Raw genomic sequence first — 18,773 nt, 5'->3', positions numbered from 1 at the left:
GTATAAATATTAAACCCACTCTTAACAATTACAATAAATAAATTCTAAATTGTAATCAATAAAAACAATGGCAAGTCACAGTACATAAAATAGTACAATACAGTACAAATTGAGAAGCAGTTGCGCACAACTTATAGAGTATTTATTATTATTATTATTCTCTGAACTCATCTCCTCCCAGCTGCTTCTGATGTTTCTGGGAAACGAGGTGAAAAAAGGCCTTGCCTCACAGTTCTTCCTCTAGGCTAAGCTCTCTTATGACGACTTCGAGAGGTGGAGGGTGGGACAAGGCAGGTGTAAAAAGGCCTTGCCTGATGGAGAGCTGGAAGTCTCTCCCCTCACCCTTTGCTGTGGTCCCCATCTCAGTTATGGGATGTACCCCCAATGAGTGTTTTTTTTTCAGAATCAGCAGAATCTCCTCCACCCCTTGGCTTTTATTAACTGGTTTAATATACTTTAATCTTTAGAACTATGTTATTTTCTCTCTTGCTGGTTTTTGGTGCTCTGTTAATTGTTCATGATCTTATGCTGTCCCCCCAAAACAGAAACAATTGTAAAACCATGGGATTTTTTTTTAATGGGTAGACAGCGTCCGGTTGTGCTGCTGCAGATGCACCGGAGTATTTCTGGTCTTTGCACTCCTTCCAGAGATCATTCCTCCTCTGGCTACTGCTATGCATACAACCACCTGACTGACTGTCTCCAGGCTCTGCGCATAGCTGTCAAGTACCCCGTTTTCCCCGGGAAACCCCCGTTTTTACTTACCTTTTCCCGGTGGTCCCCCGTATCACTTCGTCTCCCGTTTTTCTCCGTTATTTTCTCCTGCCGGCGGCCATTTCCCCCCCTTCTGATTTGCCCTTCTATGGGCACAAAAAATGGCCACCGCCAGCTTCAAAAGTCGCGTCTACGCATGTCCGGACGCATGTCCGGTGTCATGCGGCTGCCGGTCCCGGATTCTGCAGTCCGGGACTTGGAAGGTAAGGCTCTGCGATCATCTGCAAGCGATTCCCAGATGGCAGGATTAATGTTGCCAGCCTTCATGTCATGTTTGCAAATATCTTTGTAACCCAGAGTTGGTCTGCCAGTGGGCCTGGTGCCTGAAGCCGGCTCCCAGCCAGATCAGCGGGAGCAGAGCAGAGCAGAGCAGGGGGTTCAGGTGTCTATGCCAGGAGGAGAAGGCAGTCTCCGCTGTGCACTTCTTTCTTGAAGCAGAGGCTGCTCCCCCACAATGCCAGTGATTTCTGTTCCCTTCTTCATTCATAAAATGCTTTACACATCGCCCTCTGAGGGCAGCATACTGCAGCAATAGACAGGCATCAAAAGCAATGCAAACCAATCAAGGCTGCTTGATACAATGCTAAAACAAAACAAAAAAGGAACAGAAGCCGTGAAAATCTTTGGAACGGGTAATTCTAATGCTTAATTTTATGCACAGAACGTGAAACAAACTTAACCTAACTTAAAAGTGCCTAACGTGAAACTATAAATAATGAACCTAAATAAGAATTCTCTGAGAAGGGAAAATACCCTAGTTATAAATTTAAATAGGGATTTTCTAAAATGAAATTAAATAAACCTGGAATAAATAAACCTGATGGGTTGCCAACTAGAGGGGTCCCGTTTCACTGAGACTATCAGTTTCCTCAAAGGAAAATTGAGAAAAGGTTTCAAAACCTAAATTAATAATCATTCATTGTAAAACTCAGAAAGGGTTTACAAACCTAAATTATAGAACTCCCCCCCCCAAAGGGGCGTGAGGAAGGATCCCACTTAAATAATATTAGCTCAAAACTTAGGCTAAAGAGGTTCTCATGGTGTGGGTACTTCTAAAGTCGGCAATAAGCAGCTGCGCAGGCCTGCCAAGATATAAACAGCAACAGCCAATCAGGTCAGTTCTGAGATGGTGAGTCATTTGCAGACAGGGAAACTCCCAGAAGCTGAAAACTGACAAAGTGAAAGTCAGCTGTGCCTTCACTGCGAGGCAACAGCCATGGCTGCTTTGGGGGGTCCCCTTCAGGAACTCTGTGCTGAAGCCACCTGTCCCATCTGCCTGGATTACTTCAAGGATCCAGTGACCGCTGTGTGTGGGCACGATTTCTGCCGAGGCTGCTTATGCCGGTACTCCGGGGTGGTGGGTCCACAGCCTTCCTGTCCTCAGTGCAGAAAGGTAGTCCAGCCAAGGAGTCTTGCCCCCAATCGGAAACTGGCGAACTTTGTAGAAATAACCAAGAAGCTCAGCCTTCAAGGGGGGAAGGGGGGAGTGTGTGAGAAGCACCAGGAGCCCCTGAAGCTCTTCTGCAAGGAGGACGGAACCCCCATCTGTGTGGTGTGCGACAGGTCGAGGGAGCATGAAAACCACAAGGTGATCCCTCTGGAGGAGGCTTCCAGGGAGTTTAAGGTAGGAAATCACTCTGGATCTCAACAGGGGAATTAATAGCTGTGGATTTTTCTTGGGACGTTTTCTGCAGATTCACCCAGCGAAGTCATCATCCGGTCCAAATTAGGCTAATTGTATGGGTACTGCTTACATGCTGTATAATCAAGCAATTAGCAGCTGAGGAGAACATATTTAAGGAAGTTAGAAGCAGATAAAGATTCGGAGGGAGAGATAAGAGACTAAAGAATTGTTGTGCGGTCTGTGGAAGTTGTTTCTGTTTCTTTTTTTTCTTTTTGTTTGTTTGTTCTTTTTTGCTATTTTTGTTTTGTGTTTTTTTTCTTTCCCCTTTTTTTTCTAACTGCATATACAGTAATACCTCGGGTTATGAACGAGATCCGTTCCAGATCGCAGTTCGTAACCCGAACGCTGCACAAAAAGGGCCATTTTGCGCATGCGCAGACCGCGCGTGCCACTTCTGTGCACGCGCGCGGGGCGAAAACACTTCCGGGTTTGCGCAGTTCGTAACCCGAACTGTTCGCAAACCGAGGTGTTCGTAACCCGAGGTACAACTGTATGTATATTTCTTTTTGAATATGCATATAATATTTTTCTTTTCTTTGTTTTGTGTTGTTGTGCAAGTTGATGTGCAAGTTTTATGATTTGTGTTGTTGTGTAAATGTGCATTTGTAACAAAGAATTATTTTTCTAATAATAATAATAATAATAATAATAATTTCTCTTCCACGGTGCCATAGCAAACTTTCTCTGAAATTGTAAGGGGTAACGGGCTGAAATTTGGGGGTGGTGTACAGGTGGCTATTTGGGACAGTGCCCTAGAAGGACTAACCTGCAGGTCTAGTTTTATGTGTGAACTGCACAATGAAAAGTGTGCTGAAGTTAAGTTTCTTGCACACAGAATTGGAATGTGAATGTTATGCAGAATTGCATACAAGCATGTATGAGCAATTCATGCAATAATGCTAATTAATTTAATTCCCCCCTATAATTTTTATTACGTTTTCTGTTTTACATTTTAGAATATTCATTTAAACATCCTTAAGATATCAATGACTTACCTTCTTCTCTTTGCATGGTTCATTTTGCATACCGTAAATCCCTGCATATTTACATAAACATAATGCTACTTGCTTTTTTTTTGTCTCTGTTAAAATTAAACTGATATGGATATGTGGGGAACTGAAGGAAATTGACAGAAATTAAAATTGGCTGGTATACCCATCCCTACCCCAAACCCTGGTGTGGGCTAGGCTGACTGTTAAGAATGCATCCATTCCAGGGGCTGAGTGGTCTTCATACTGGAGCCTGTGGTAGGCAGTGAATTCCTTTCTCTCTCTCTCTCTCTCTCCCTCCTCTAGGATATGAGAGGCACCTTGCAGAGGTAAGTGGATCCAGTTCATTTGTATTAGCATCGCTCCACAAGGCCAGGAAGGGTCTAGGACCCCAGCACATATAACCTGGCCCTCCAGGGGCTCCTGGGGGAGAGACAGTAGGCATCCACACCCAACAGCATTCCACAGGTGAACATAGGGTGCCCTTTTCTCATCTTGCAAAGACTGAATTCTCTATGCAAAGACTGGGGCCAGATCACTCCCTACAACCCCCCCCCCCCATTTGCATGGCTGGATAATCTTCTTTGCCTCTTGTACATCATATTCATTTACTCTGGAATAGTTCCAAACATCTATACAAATAGATATACCCAGTGCTTTTTTTCTTAAAAAAATGTTTAGGGGCCCTCTCATTTTCCTACTCATATTGATATACTGCCCCTCAATGAGGTCACAAAATGTTTAGGCCGGTATGCATCCCCCTGCGTCCCCCAGAAAAAAAGCACTGGATGTACCTAAGGTATAATCAAGGCAAAGATGGATTTTGGCATCCAAATGGAAGAGGGCAGAGACAGCCAGAGCATGGCTGTGTCCTTGGGCAGGAGGTGCTGGTTCCCATCTTCCTGAACAGTCCCTCAGCAGTGGCAAGGCTGACTTATTGTTGGCTGGACCGCCTGTCCGTCTCACCAGATCTCCTTCTCCTAACCTGCCATGTGTCACAGGCATATTGGGAAAGGCCCCTGACTGAAGAGCAGGCAGAGAAGTAGCCACCCTACTTCCTCTGCTCTCAGGACACACCTTGCTGCTTCTGTCCCTGCACTGAGAACCTGCTGTACTTCTTTCACTAAAGGCTATTGTGTGGGAGAGAGAACAGGACTCCTGTTTGGGGGACATGCCAGGGTCTCTGCGGGTGAGGGGCCCTGGGGGATGCCCATCAGTTTCTTCTCCATTGCTCCATGCATGGAGTTGGGAGAGAGGAACTCATGGCATGATTGATTCTGTTTCTACATTTGAGGAGATGTAAGTGAAGGGGTTGCTGTTTTGGCCCTCAGATGTCTGGTTTTAGAGTCCATCGTAAGGCGGAATCTCCTCCCCTGTCTCCATCCCTATGTGCTTGTCTCTCTCCCCCCCCCCCCCGGCTTTCTAAAGTTTCCTTCCTCCTATCAATACCTTTATTTTGTTGTACTTTGGATCTGAATGGGTTACGCTTGGTTTTTCCAAACAGCTGTGTAAAAATGGAGACATCTGAGAATTCACTGGCTTTCCCACCAGAGCCAAGGAGTGTTGTAAATCCCGTTCTAGATGTTAACATGGATCAATTCAAAGGTAATGAAGTATGGTTGCAAGGGTTTTATGATGGACATTGTATAAGTTGAAACCATGAACTCTTATTGACTTTTATTGGTTCTTGCCACAGACAGCGGTAGCACTAGCAGAATTACCTTTGAAATGTAGATAGAATCCTAGAATTGTAGAGTTGGAAGGGACCCCGAGAATTAACCAGTCCAACCTCCTGCAATACAGGAATCTCAACTAAAACATCAATGACAGATGACCATCCAATCTCTGCTTATAAACCTCCAAGGAAGGAGAGTCTACCAACTCCTAAGGGAGGCCTTTCCACTGTCAAACAGCTCTTACCCTCAGAAAGTTCTTCCTGATGTTTAGTCGGAATCTCCTTTCTTGTAAAGAAAGGTTGACAAGTGAACCTCAAGCTGTTGCACCTTCTCCTCCAGCCAGGCGGCCATGCTCTCCCCAGAGAGGCTCGCTTGGCACCCTCCTTACATATTTTTAGGCCCCCGGCAAGAACATTCCTCTTCTCCCAAGCCTTTGGTGGTCTCTTGAACTATGAGGGGGTGGGCAGGCTATTGCTTTTGTTTGTTACCATGTTATGTAGTTTTGTGTTCTTATGTTGTAAACCACCCTGTGGTCCTCAGATGAAGGGCAGTATAGGAATTTTAATCGCCATCATCATCAACTTCCTCTTGCTGCAGGTGTAGCTTCCTACATACCCAGGCAGGAAAGCAAAAATGGCTCAGGTTTTGCAGTAGCAGCTTCCTCACCATTCATGTCTTTTGCTTCTACATACACTGTGACACAGCTCTCTAGGCCTCCCCCTCTACGTCCCTCGCAAATGCCCCTGTTCACGAGCTCCTGGTTGCGAGGTCCCAGAGACTGAGGGCAGCTATGTAGACCTGAGGGCTACAACAGGGTCAGTTGCTTGCTTCCTCCTCTGGCCTCTCTTCCTTTCAGCAGCAGCCCGTCCACCTGAGATCATGCACAGCGTGAAAATGCAAGCAGGCCTCCAAACAAGCAACCTGTGTTAATTCAAAAGATGCAAGCTCTCTTTGTTCTGTTTCTTCTACCAATCTCTCACCAGTCACTGCGCCTACAGCTCTGTTTACTAGCCCTCTTCTCAGTCAAGCTACCCCTATCCAAATCATGCCCCATATGCACGGTCATTCTAAGGCACTGGTGGTGGTGTTGGGTTTAGGAAGAAATGGTGGTAGTGACAAATAAAAGGCAGCCAGCACCATATTCACTTTTAAGCCCACATGCCCCAAATAAATGCATATTCCTAAGCATCTGTTGATTGGAGAACTGCATAGCAAATTGCAGAGAAGTGTGGATTTTGGAGGAGTGATGTGTTTTGGTTATCTTGCTTTGGAAAGTGTGAATCTGGTAGATTCATCTTTGAATCTGAACTGTATTTAATTCCACCCCTGTCACTACCTCTTCCTCAGTGTTTCTGGCAAATCTCCTCTCTTGCCCCCATCCATTCCCCCTCTGCTTCACTATATACAAAAGCTTCAACCTTTTTCTGGGTGGTTTTGCTTTTTGTGAAGGGTGCCTGGATTAACACCGGGGGGGGGGGGGCATAAAAAATAAACCTGGTTCAAAAGACTGAACAAAGAAGATATTACGTCTTGAGAAGGAGGGGAGTGTCCCAATCCTGACATCAATGCATGAATGGGCTCATCCAGACTTCCTTTTGTGCTATGCTTATAGGCATAGGTCTGAGCACTTTTCTTTCTTTTTGCCCAGGCGCTTTCCCTGTGAAAGCCCACTTTTCACTGCTGAATTGGAGCAAATGGCAATCTACCCAAATTGCCATTTGTTCTGATTCATCCTTAAAGAGCAGGTTTTCCTGGAGAAAGTGGTGGTGGATGAGCGTTCAGATCCACAGCTTTAAAGTGCAGGATTGTGCCTAAAAAGGGTTGGGCAAAAAGACAAGTGTGGATGAGCCCAAAGACCCTGAGATGTTTCCTTGGATCAAAACCTCTCTCTGACTCGGCTGATTCTTTCTCTCTTCCCACTTCCTCATCTTCTCCCGAACAGCAAACGTCATTCTGGATCCAGACACAGCCCATCCCATTCTCATCTTGTCCGAGGATCTTCAAAGTGTGAGATATGGAGCCAAACTGCAAGACTTGCCCAGCAATCCTGAGAGATTCAGCAAACGTCCTTCTGTAATGGGATGTGAGGGATTCACAGCAGGCAGACATTACTGGGAAGTTGTTGGGGCAAGTGAGGAAGGATGGGCTGTGGGGGTTGCTAGGAAGTCTGTGAGGAGGAAGAACTACTTTCCCTTAAGTCCGGAAGGAGGGATCTGGGCTATGGGGAGATGGGAAGGAGAGTACAGGGCCTGCAACCCTCCTGACTACTCTCTTCTGCCCCTGAGTGGGGAGCCCAGGAAGATCCGAGTGGCCCTGAACTATGAAGGGAGGGAGGTGTCTTTTTTCGAGGCTGACACAGGAGCCGAACTCTACACGTTCTCAGGAGCCTCATTTTCTGGACAGACTCTCTTCCCTTTCTTTTTTCTCCAGAGAAGTGAAACCCACCTCAGGATCTCCTGAGGAAAACAAATCTGCCTCACAGGCCTGGTTGGAGCTGGAGCTGGAGCCAAGAAATATCAATATATAACCAACATATTTATTCATCAGCAGCCACCAAGAATGATAAAATACCAAAAAAGTAAACAAAAAGGGGACTACTGTACTGTTGTGTTGCAGAATCATCTTACAAAACAGAGGTTCCTTGTTGAAAAGGGAGGTGCACTCTGTACATGCCCAGGCCTTTTCTTTCTGAGGCTCAAAGCTCCTAAGTAAATTTTTCCTCCTCAAATTCTTTCCCACCCCTCAGCCTTTTTCAACCCCCTTTCAACCCCTAGGTCTTTATTTATTCCCTGCTCAGTCCTGTCTACCCGGACGGGGGGTGGGGGGGATTGTGAATATCGAATTTCGGAACTCCCATAAAAACATGTAGACAAAGAGCCAAAGCAGGGTTAATTAAAAAACAACAACACCAGAAGCAGGATGGCTTTAACATTTAACGTCTCACATCAAATATAACTGATCTGTAGAAAGGACTTTATGATCTGAAAACAAAGGTGATGTACGTACTTATGTAACCCAAAAATATATAATAAAAACGATTTGTTTAAAGAAGAGGGTTAGGCGATTTCATTATTGGCCTATTCATGGCAGTATTTTGGAGGCAGTATGCCGCTGTATACCCAATTACTGGGAATTGCAAGTGGGGAGAGAGCACTCTTGCACCCGGGAGCTTGAGGGCTCCCAGCCCCCCACCACCCAAGAGAAACACTTTCCTCAAGTTTGGCCCCTGTGAGAACAGGGATGTCTTTGGCCCGATCTAGCAAGGATTTTTCCTCTCATTAAAGCACCACCCCTTCCTGACCTGGGGAGTTGTAGTCCCAAAAAATATCCGAAGGGCAGCAGGTTTTGGGGAGGTTGCTCTAAGGAGCTTAGGGCAGCATGGTGTTCTGCCACTGCCCATATGAGCCTCACACCAACCCTACGAGGTGGGCCAGGCAGAGTGTCACCCCAGTCCCAGTCTGACACTCCAGTCATTAATTAACTATCCTGGATGTCAATACAGTCGAATTCCCCATTATGAACATGTCTATGACCTGGTGTGCATGAATAGATTACGTTTTTTGAAGTCCAGCATTAGAAGGGAAGCCTTCCCCAAAGTCTGAGCACTCGAAGGGCTTCTCCTGCACATGCGTCCCCTTGTGGGTGATGAGAGAGTCCTTCCGGCAGAAGCTTTTCCCGCAGACGGCACATCTGTAGGGCTTCTCTCCCGAGTGGATCCTCTCATGCCTCACGAGCTGTTGCCTCCGGCTGAAGCTTTTCCCGCAGTCCCGGCACTCGTGGGGCTTCTCCCCCATGTGGATCCTCTTGTGTGTGGTAAGGTTTCCTTTCTGGGTGAAGCTTTTCCCGCACTCGGAGCATTTATGCGGCTTCTCGCCCGTGTGGATTCTCTCGTGGATCACCAGGTGGGCGCTGCTGTTGCAGATTTTGCCGCAGTAGGTGCATTCGTACATCTTCTGGGCTTTCTTGGGAAGGTCTGCTCTCGGAGGGCAGCTTTTCTCGCTGTTAATGCCTGTTTTCTCTCCCACAACTTCCAGAAGGCCCTTTTGGGAGGGACACCCATTGAAACCTTTGTTATACGGGAAAGCTTGGCCTTCTGTCTCCTCTGGCTGTTCTGAGGGGGACATCTCTCTCCCCGCCACCTCTTCTAGCTCCTCCGGGCCCTGGGGTAACCCCCCTTGGGCTCCTGTCAATGGCATCCCATCGACTTTCTTGGGTCTTTGCAAGCCGAAGTCCATCCAAATGTGCCCATCAGCTTCTGGAACAGAGGATTAAGGACATGAGTCATATACCCCATGGCGGAGTGAAAAGGGAACAGCGGGTGGCCGTGCCCCAGACTGGAAACGCCAGGCGTGGTGAGAACCTGACCCGCTGCTTTCAAGGCAGCGAAGCAGAATAAAGGCAAGTGTAATTGAGACGGCTCATTTGGAAGAGCATGAGACTCTTAATATCAGAGTCATGGATTCGAGCCCCACATTGGGCGAAAGATTCCTGTATTGCAGGGGGTTGGACTAGATGACCCTCAGGGATTCCTTCCAACTCTACAGTTCTATGATTCTAAATACTAAATTATGTGTGTCCCCCCATATGCATTGTGTTTCCTTTGCATTGAAATGAACAGGGTGGAATAACATTAATGGCCACCTAATTTATGTAATATATGTAATTTCACCACAGAGGGAAGTGAGACAAATATTGTAGCAAACTGTAGCAGAACAGAAACGGCACCACATACGAAAAATACAGCGGAAACAGAAAAACCATGTTTTCCCTACTCTCAATTGCTACCTAACGGCAGTCATTCCATTAGGAATCCTGAACTGTTTTCATCCAACCTGGTAGTTGGAAGAAACGTAGTTGTAAGAACAAAAACCTAGCCCTTTCCCTTTCATCTCAAGTATTTTTGTTATGTTATATTGTTTTGACTGATTTATTATACTTTTACTGTATCTTACTTGTGTATTAATGTAACGTTCACGACTCGGGAGTCTTTGGCCCCCAAAGCAGTATATGAATAATTGTCTGGTTTTATAATTTTATGATGCTTTAACATTTATATTACACATAATCATATTGGTAGTCATTTTTGGGGGGGTTGGTGGTTTAGAAATATTCCTACAAATATATAAATAATGTTGTTGTTTAGTCGTTTAGTCGTGTCCGACTCTTCGTGACCCCATGGACCATAGCATGCCAGGCACTCCTGTCTTCCACTGCCTCCCGCAGTTTGGTCAAACTCATGCTGGTAGCTTCGAGAACACTGTCCAACCATCTTGTCCTCTGTCGTCCCCTTCTCCTAGTGCCCTCAATCTTTCCCAACATCAGGGTCTTTTCCAAGGATTCTTCTCTTCTCATGAGGTGGCCAAAGTATTGGAGCCTCAGCTTCACGATCTGTCCTTCCAGGGAGCACTCAGGGCTGATTTCCTTAAGAATGGATAGGTTTGATCTTCTAGCAGTCCATGGGACTCTCAAGAGTCTCCTCCAGCACCATAATTCAAAAGCATCAATTCTTCGGCGATCAGCCTTCTTTATGGTCCAGCTCTCACTTCCATACATCACTACTGGGAAAACCATAGCTTTGACTATACGGACCTTTGTCGGCAAGGTGATGTCTCTGCTTTTTAAGATGCTGTCTAGGTTTGTCATTGCTTTTCTCCCAAGAAGCAGGCGTCTTTTAATTTCGTGACTGCTGTCACCATCTGCAGTGATCAAGGAGCCCAAGAAAGTAAAATCTCTCACTGCCTCCATTTCTTCCCCTTCTATTTGCCAGGAGGTGATGGGACCAGTGGCCATGATCTTGGTTTTTTTGATGTTGAGCTTCAGACCATATTTTGCGCTCTCCTCTTTCACCCTCATTAAAAGGTTCTTTAATTCCTCCTCGCTTTCTGCCATCAAGGTTGTGTCATCTGCATATCTGAGGTTGTTGATATTTCTTCCGGCAATCTTAATTCCGGCTTGGGATTCATCTAGTCCAGCCTTTCGCATGATGAATTCTGCATATAAGTTAAATAAGCAGGGAGACAATATACAACCTTGTCGTACTCCTTTCCCAATTTTGAACCAATCCGTTGTTCCATATCCAGTTCTAACTGTAGCTTCTTGTCCCACATAGAGATTTCTCAGGAGACAGATGAGGTGATCAGGCACTCCCATTTCTTTAAGAACTTGCCATAGTTTGCTGTGGTCGACACAGTCAAAGGCTTTTGCATAGTCAATGAAGCAGAAGTAGACATTTTTCTGGAACTCTCTAGCTTTCTCCATAATCCAGCGCATGTTTGCTATTTGGTCTCTGGTTCCTCTGCCCTTTCGAAATCCAGCTTGCACTTCTGGGAGTTCTCGGTCCACATAACTGCCTAAGCCTGCCTTGTAGAATTTTAAGCATAACCTTGCTAGCGTGTGAAATGAGGGCAATTGTGCGGTAGTTGGAGCATTCTTTGGCACTGCCCTTCTTTGGAATTGGGATGTAGACTGATCTTCTCCAATCCTCTGGCCATTGCTGAGTTTTCCAAACTTGCTGGCATATTGGGTGTAGCACCTTAACAGCATCATGTTTTAAAATTTTAAATAGTTCAGCTGGAATATCATCACTTCCACTGGCCTTGTTATTAGCAATGCTTTCTAAGGCCCATTTGACTTCACTCTCCAAGATGTCTGGCTCAAGGTCAGCAACCACACTACCTGGGTTGTACGAGACCTCCATATCTTTCTGGTATAATTCCTCTGTGTATTCTTGCCACCTCTTCTTGATGTCTTCTGCTTCTGTTAGGTCCTTACCACTTTTGTCCTTGATTATGGTAATCTTTGTACAAAATGTTCCTTTCATATCTCCAATTTTCTTGAACAGATCTCTGGTTTTCCCCATTCTATTGTTTTCCTCTATTTCTTTGCATTGCTCATTTAAGAAGACCCTCTTGTCTCTCCTTGCTGTTTTTTGGAAATCTGCATTCAGTTTCCTGTATCTTTCCCTATCTCCCTTGCATTTTGCTTGCCTCCTCTCCTCCGCTATTTGTAAGGCCTCGTTGGACAGCCATTTTGCTTTCTTGCATTTCCTTTTCCTTGGGATGGTTTTCGTTGCTGCCTCCTGTATAATGTTACGAGCCTCCATCCATAGTTCTTCAGGCACTCTGTCCACCAAATCTAAATCCTTAAACCTGTTCCTCACTTCCACTGTGTATTCATAAGGGATTTGATTCAGATTGTATCTTACTGGCCCAGTGGTTTTTCCTACTTTCTTCAGTTTAAGCTGGAATTTTGCTATAAGAAGCTGATGATCTGAGTTACAGTCAGCTCCAGGTCTTGTTTTTGCTGACTGTATAGAGCTTCTCCATCTTTGGCTGCAGAGAATATAATCAATCTGATTTCGATGCTGCCCATTTGGTGATATCCATGTGTAGAGTCGTCTCTTGTGTTGTTGGAAGAGAGTGTTTGTGATGACCAGCTTGTTCTCTTGACAGAACTCTATTAGCCTTTGCCCTGCTTCATTTTGAACTCCAAGGCCAAACTTGCCAGTTGTTCCTTTTATCTCTTGATTCCCTACTTTAGCATTCCAATCCCCTGTAATGAGAAGAACATCCTTCTTTGGTGTCATTTCTAGAAGGTGTTGTAGGTCTTCATAGAATTGGTCAATTTCACTTTCTTCAGCACCGGTAGTTGGTGCATAAACTTGGATTACTGTGATGTTAAAAGGTCTGCCTTGGATTCGTATCGAGATCATTCTGTCATTTTTGAGATTGCATCCCATCACAGCTTTTGCCACTCTTTTGTTGACTATGAGGGCCACTCCATTTCTGCTACAGGATTCTTGCCCACAGTAGTAGATATGATAGTCACCCGAACTGAATTCACCCATTCCCTTCCATTTTAGTTCACTGATGCCCAGGATGTCGATATTTATTCTTGTCATCTCATTTTTGACCACATCCAGCTTACCTCTATTCATGGTTCTTACATTCCAGGTTCCTATGCAATATTTTTCTTTACAGCATCGGACTTTCCTTTCGCTTCCAGGCATATCTGCAACTGAGCGTCCTTTCGGCTTTGGCCCAGCCGCTTCATCAGCTCTGAATCTACTTGTACTTGTCCTCCGCTCTTCCTCAGTAGCATGTTGGACGCCTTCCGACCTGAGGGGCTCATCTTCCAGCGTCATAACTTTTATATGCCTGTTGTCTTTGTCCATGGAGTTTTCTTGGCAGGGATACTGGAGTGGCTTGCCAGTTCCTTCTCCAGGTGGATCACGTTTAGTCAAAACTCTCCACTATGACCTGTCCATCTTGGGTGGCCCTGCATGGCATAGCTCATAGCTTCTCTGAGTTATTCAAGCCCCTTCGCCACGACAAGGCATTGATCCATGAAGGGGATATAAATAATATATTCCTACAAATATTCCTACAAATATATAAATAAAACATAACATAGCATGTATTTATACTATGAGTATATGAGGGCAGCAAGATACAAATGCTTAAAATAAATACAATGTTAATTACCGTATTGGCCTGAATATAAGCCTTACTCCCCCCCCCAAAAAAAATTCTGTCCGTGAAAAGTTAAAGTGCAGCTTAAATTTGCAACCGTACAAAAATTGGCTTTTACGATATCGCAGCTGAAACGGACATACGGTAAAACGGAACGGGAACGGGTGTGAGTGCCTGCAGAATTTTAAGGGAGCGGCTTATATTCAGGTATTATCCTTGAATTTTAAAGGTGTGGCTTATATTTGGGCCAGGCTTATATTCGGGCCAATATGGTAATAAGCCTTTACCCAGCAAGCTGGCCTCACCATCCTCCTCCGGCTTGACCTCCATGGGCAGAGGCGACTCCATGGTGGCGTTCGACGGATCCCATTCTGCCTTGGGGGAATTAGCAGCTGCCTCGTCCAAAGGCCCCTGTACCTGGAACGAGAAATGAATGGTTTTGTGATGCCACTACTTGGAAACCTGGGGAACCATTTCCTTTGAGGGCAAGCTCCTCTCCCCGTTTTGCTCGCACTTTTTCTTAAGGGGAGAGACAAGAGAGCATGAATTGAAGGGGGAAAGGTGGGGCAAGGGGTCACCGGCCTAATGGACCAGCATCCCTTGCTACCAGGGAAGGCCAACAACCTGGGGACACCTCCAGTCTGTCTCTCCTTTCTGGCTTTACCTCTCTAGAAGACCAAGATATAAAGGGGGCTATTGAGATGGAGGAACAGAACTGGCAATTTAGCCACACTGAGTACCCTCACCTTTCGTCCTGGCACCTTGACCTCACACAGCCTCAGCAAGAAATCCTCTGCCAGGGCCACCGCTCGGGCGCAGGTCTCGGGGCCCCGTTCTCTCACCCAGCTCTGCATTTCCGGAGGCAGGATGGCCAGGAACTGCTCCAAGGTCACCAGATCCAGAATCTGCTCTTTGGTGTGTGTATCCGGTGCCAGCCACCGATGGCAAAGTTCACGGAGTCGGCTCAAGCCCTCACGGGGTCCCTCAGCCTCCTTGTAGCCAAACCGCCGGAAGCGCCGGCAACGCAACTCCAAGCTAGCGGTGTCTTCCTCATCCGGAACCTCTTCCTTCACTTTCACAGAAGGATCCAGCCTTTGACCGACCTCTTTGGACTCTCTGAGTAGGCCTGGCATGGGCTGGGCCATGTGCTCCCCTGCAGGCCACCGGATGGTATCCACAATGGCCTTGACGGAGGCCTGGAAGTCCTCAGAATCGTCCTTTGACCAGAGCTGAGGCAGACGTGGGCTTTGTCGCCCCCATCCTGACTGAGGAGACTGCATCCTCCTCAGGAACTCCTGCCACTGGGTCTCCCAGTGCTGTTGAAGCGCCTCATCTGGTTCCTTTTTAATTTGTGGCGGGGCTGCCCTGGTCAGAAGCTCCTGGGTGGTCCCAACCTGAACAACACAAAGATCTTGTCGTCCTGCCTCCAATTCTTCTTTGGCCTCAGGGCCCGCTAGGCCCAGTTCTTCTATTTTGTTTGGTTCTGCAAATTTCTTCTCAAGTTCTAAAAGCAAGCAAACAAAAAGGGAGTGTGTGAAGTACTCCTTGCTTCTGACCTATCCTGAATCTACTGCCCATCACTTTCGTTGAAAGAACCCAAATTATTATTGATTTATTTTATTTGAACTGGTATCCCACCCTTCCTCTACAGTAAGTACATCCATAGGTAGGCATTCTAAAAACAGTTACAGGTAAAAAAACATCTCCAGTCACATTCACACCACAGCCCCTCCAAGTGTCAGTCTTTTCAGCTGTGTTAACTACAAACACCAAAATCTGGGATCTCCTCAAAACTGGTGTCAAAGTCGTTTTGCAGTGAAAACCCCACATTTTGCAGCGCCCCACGGAGTAACTGATACCGGTATTTCAAAACAGGGTTTGTACTTATTGCTCCCAAACCCAACATTGTCTGATTCACTTTTGGCAAATGTTTTGCAGCAACCCCCCACATTCTGCAGCGCCCCACAAATGGAGCAATTGACATTCAAACCTGGGGGTCACAGGGTCACCAAAAACCCAATCTAGTCCGATTCACTCCAAACTGGTACCAAACTTTGGCATAAGTTTTGCAGCAAAAACCCCGCAAAAAAACCCTGCAGGTGAGTTCCCTTCAGTGCTTTGCACTTTGCTACCTGCAAGACATTAATTGCAGGCAGATGACTAGGTTCAGGATCACCGAATATCATACTGGCATCTGAATATTGGTGACGAAGAGCAGTTGACTTTTTTAAAAAGCTCTCTCTTGCAACTCCAGATTCAGGTAGGTAGCCATGTTGGTCTGACACAGTCGAAATATATAAAAAAATTGTCCAGTAGCACCTTAGAGACCAACTAAGTTTGTTCTGGGTATAAGTTTTTGGGTGCATGCACACCTCTTCAGATACCGGTAAGTGTGCATGCGCACGAAAGCTTATACCCAGAACAAACTTAGTTGGTCTCTAAGGTGCTACTGGACAATTTATATATATATATACAGTATATATATATATCTTGCAACTCCAGACACGTTTTCTTTTCAGGTTTGGTTGATGCTTATCATTGAAGTGCCCCTTGTAAGAACATTGCATTACTACTGGGCCTTCTGCTGGAGGCATTGCTTTAATGCATCTGATGAACTGTGACTTGCAAAACGAGCATTTTCCTGTCGCTTTCAAATATTGTTGTGCCTGGTCTGACACAGAGACCTTACCTCCCCTATATCTTACCTTACATGGCAATTCCAAATGAGACCACACATGAATATTTAGCTTGTGAAACCACTCCATACCTATATTGTAGGTTCGAATGAAGTTCTCTCTCCTGCTCCTGTAAGTCACATCTTCTGGTGAAATCTCAGCCCATTCCTCTGTAGAAAATGTGACTGTGAATTTCTTTCTGTCCAGAGTTTCATCAGCAATTTTTTGATTGCTCAAAAAGTACTCCTCCTCGCTTTCCTCAGTGCTTCCATCCATATTGCGGTCTCTGGACAAATCAGAGCATAAAGTTGATGAATGCTCATGATTTCCCCGGTCAGAAGCAACAGGTTCTGTACAAATTCCCAAGGTCTGGTGGACCTCATAGGGACCCCTGAGGACGGCTAGGTACAGATTGTATGCAGAAATGTTGATTTTCTTCTTTGCAAGTTTCTCACTAAGTCTTCTCCAAACCATGTGGTTTCTTCCAGAAATTCTTCCATTCTCCTGCACTATTGCTTCCCTTTCTTCAACAAGCAAAGGGGCCACCTCAGAAATAGGAAACGTCCGCGGTCTTGGCATTGTTTAATGTACTATGGGAAACATATGAGAAACATAATTTATTTTCTAAAATTTATACACTACTTTATTATTATTTTTTCCAAGGAAAGCCCCCCTCAAAGCTAAAGCAAGCCTTTTCCCAATCTTTAATCTCCTGATTTTTTATTTTTTTATTCTAAACGTTTTTGGACTCCCTCTATTTATTTATTTTTTAATTAAAATTTTATTGATTTTTCATAATAAAGAAAACATACACAGCATATTATCTGCCCTCTTCTAACCCCCCTTGCACGAGCCCCCTCCTGCCACGAGAGAGTCCCATGAAACGTGGGCAGTCGAAGGTGGTCCATTTTATAACTGGACTCCCTCTAAAGCCTCTTGACCATGGGAAACCTGAAGTAAACCCCATAACACACAAGATTCTTTCTGCGTTTTGAAGGTCTAAATTCTCTGCAATAAAAGTTTAATAATAATAATAATAATAATAATATGCCCATCTGGCTGGGTTTCCCCAGCCACTCTGGGCGGCTTCCAACAGAAAAATGAAATAAAATAATCTGTTGTTGTTGTTGTTTAGTCATTTAGTCGTGTCCGACTCTTCGTGACCCCATGGACCATAGCACGCCAGGCACTCCTGTCTTGCACTGCCTCCCGCAGTTTGGTCAAACTCATGTTCGTAGCTTCGATAACAAAGCATTAAACATTAAAAGCCTCCCTAAACAGGGCTGCCTTCAGATGTCTTCTAAAAATCTGGTAGTTGTTTTTCTCTTTGACATCTGATGGGAGGGCGTTCCACAGGGCGGGCGCCACTACCGAGAAGGCCCTCTGCCTGGTTCCCTGTCACCTCACTTCTCGCAGTGAGGGAACCGCCAGAAGGCCCTCAGAGCTGGACCTCAGTGTCTGGGCAGAACAATGGGGGTGGAGACGCTCCTTCAGGTATACTGGACCGAGGCCATTTAGGGCTTTAAAGGTCAGCACCAACAGTTTGATCTGTGCTCGGAAACTTACTGGGAGCAACAACGGCCCTTTTATGTACAAGTGAAATGGTCAGTCTGGAGTTGCCCTTGGGGACTGAACCCATGACCTTCTGCATGCCAAGCAGATGCCCTTACCACCCAACCACAGCCCTTCCCGGGGCTAGGCAGAGGAGCAGGCCTGGGGGGGGGGAGCAGATGGAGAGACAACCTTCGTGTTAGGGGCAGGCATGGGGGAAGCTGTGGATCTCTAGATGTTGTGGGGCTACAGCGCCCACCCTCCCTAGCTATGTTGCCTGTGCTGACTGGGGGCTGGTGGGAGCTGGGAGCCCAACATCTGAAGGGGCACAGATTTCACCCACCCGACCCAACCACCCCATCACTCCCTAACCCAGAGCGCGTGTTTGGGGACGCCCTCCAAAGCACCAGATCTTTGCTCTCCCCTTTCTTTCACCCCCCTGCAACCACTCACCTCTTTCCAGCGTCTGTCTCTGCTGCGGCTTCTCCCTTGCAGGAGATCCCAGAGATCCACCCAAGTTTAGACCATGCAAAAGGCTGCTTCTCCTTTTTATTATTCTTATTATTTATTATTATCCAGCCATAGAGAGGCAGCGGCAGGAAAATGAAGGGGTCGCCGATAAATAAACCGGGGTCCCTCTAGGAATCTCAGCTCAGTCAATTTAACCGCTTTAACCCCACGCCTAACAAAGCGAGGAGCCACCAAGGTTGGCAAATCAAATGCCCTAATCCAAATGCTTTTCAACTTGCTTTATTTATCCTTGGAAAGTTCTGATTTTTTAAAAAATGCATATTCTTGTTAATATTCTTGTTATTGTTAATATTATATAATATGATATTGTTGCAGCAACCCTGGGATTGTAGCCTCAGTGCCTGCTTTTGTCCAGGAAGGATAAAGTTGCGTTGTGTTGTTTTGTTTTACTTGCCGCAAACCTGGAAAAAGAAGTTTCCCTC

The 18,773-nt window shown here is 45.8% G+C and overlaps 2 protein-coding genes across 3 annotated transcripts; one reads left to right on the top strand and one right to left on the bottom strand.

Annotated features, from left to right (window-relative positions):
• The first annotated feature begins 1,896 nt into the window (after positions 1 to 1,896).
• LOC118081342 (zinc finger protein RFP-like) lies at positions 1,897 to 8,171 on the top strand. Its single transcript, XM_035107826.3, has 4 exons — positions 1,897 to 2,398; positions 3,754 to 3,776; positions 4,952 to 5,052; positions 7,066 to 8,171. Exons 1-4 carry the CDS (start codon positions 1,991 to 1,993, stop codon positions 7,581 to 7,583), a joined length of 1,050 nt encoding a protein of 349 aa, XP_034963717.3. The 5' UTR covers positions 1,897 to 1,990; the 3' UTR covers positions 7,584 to 8,171.
• On the bottom strand, positions 7,648 to 18,460 carry LOC118081180 (uncharacterized). Of its 2 annotated transcripts, none has more exons than XM_035107473.3 (5): positions 18,274 to 18,460; positions 16,362 to 16,859; positions 14,341 to 15,098; positions 13,900 to 14,011; positions 7,648 to 9,378 (listed from the first exon to the last, which is right to left on the bottom strand). In XM_035107473.3, exons 2-5 carry the CDS (start codon positions 16,846 to 16,848, stop codon positions 8,675 to 8,677), a joined length of 2,061 nt encoding a protein of 686 aa, XP_034963364.3. In that variant the 5' UTR covers positions 16,849 to 16,859; positions 18,274 to 18,460; the 3' UTR covers positions 7,648 to 8,674. The 2 variants fall into 2 exon arrangements, with proteins under 2 accessions (XP_034963364.3, XP_088519677.1); XM_088663551.1 differs by having other exon boundaries at positions 13,882 to 14,011; positions 18,274 to 18,459.
• Positions 18,461 to 18,773: the final 313 nt, after the last annotated feature.

Source organism: Zootoca vivipara, chromosome 2 (assembly GCF_965207765.1).
Source record: "Zootoca vivipara chromosome 2, rZooViv2.hap1.1, whole genome shotgun sequence".
NCBI classification, from domain to species: domain Eukaryota; kingdom Metazoa; phylum Chordata; class Lepidosauria; order Squamata; family Lacertidae; genus Zootoca; species Zootoca vivipara.
Note: the sequence above shows the minus strand (reverse complement) of the source record. Positions and strands in the feature narration are given on the sequence as shown.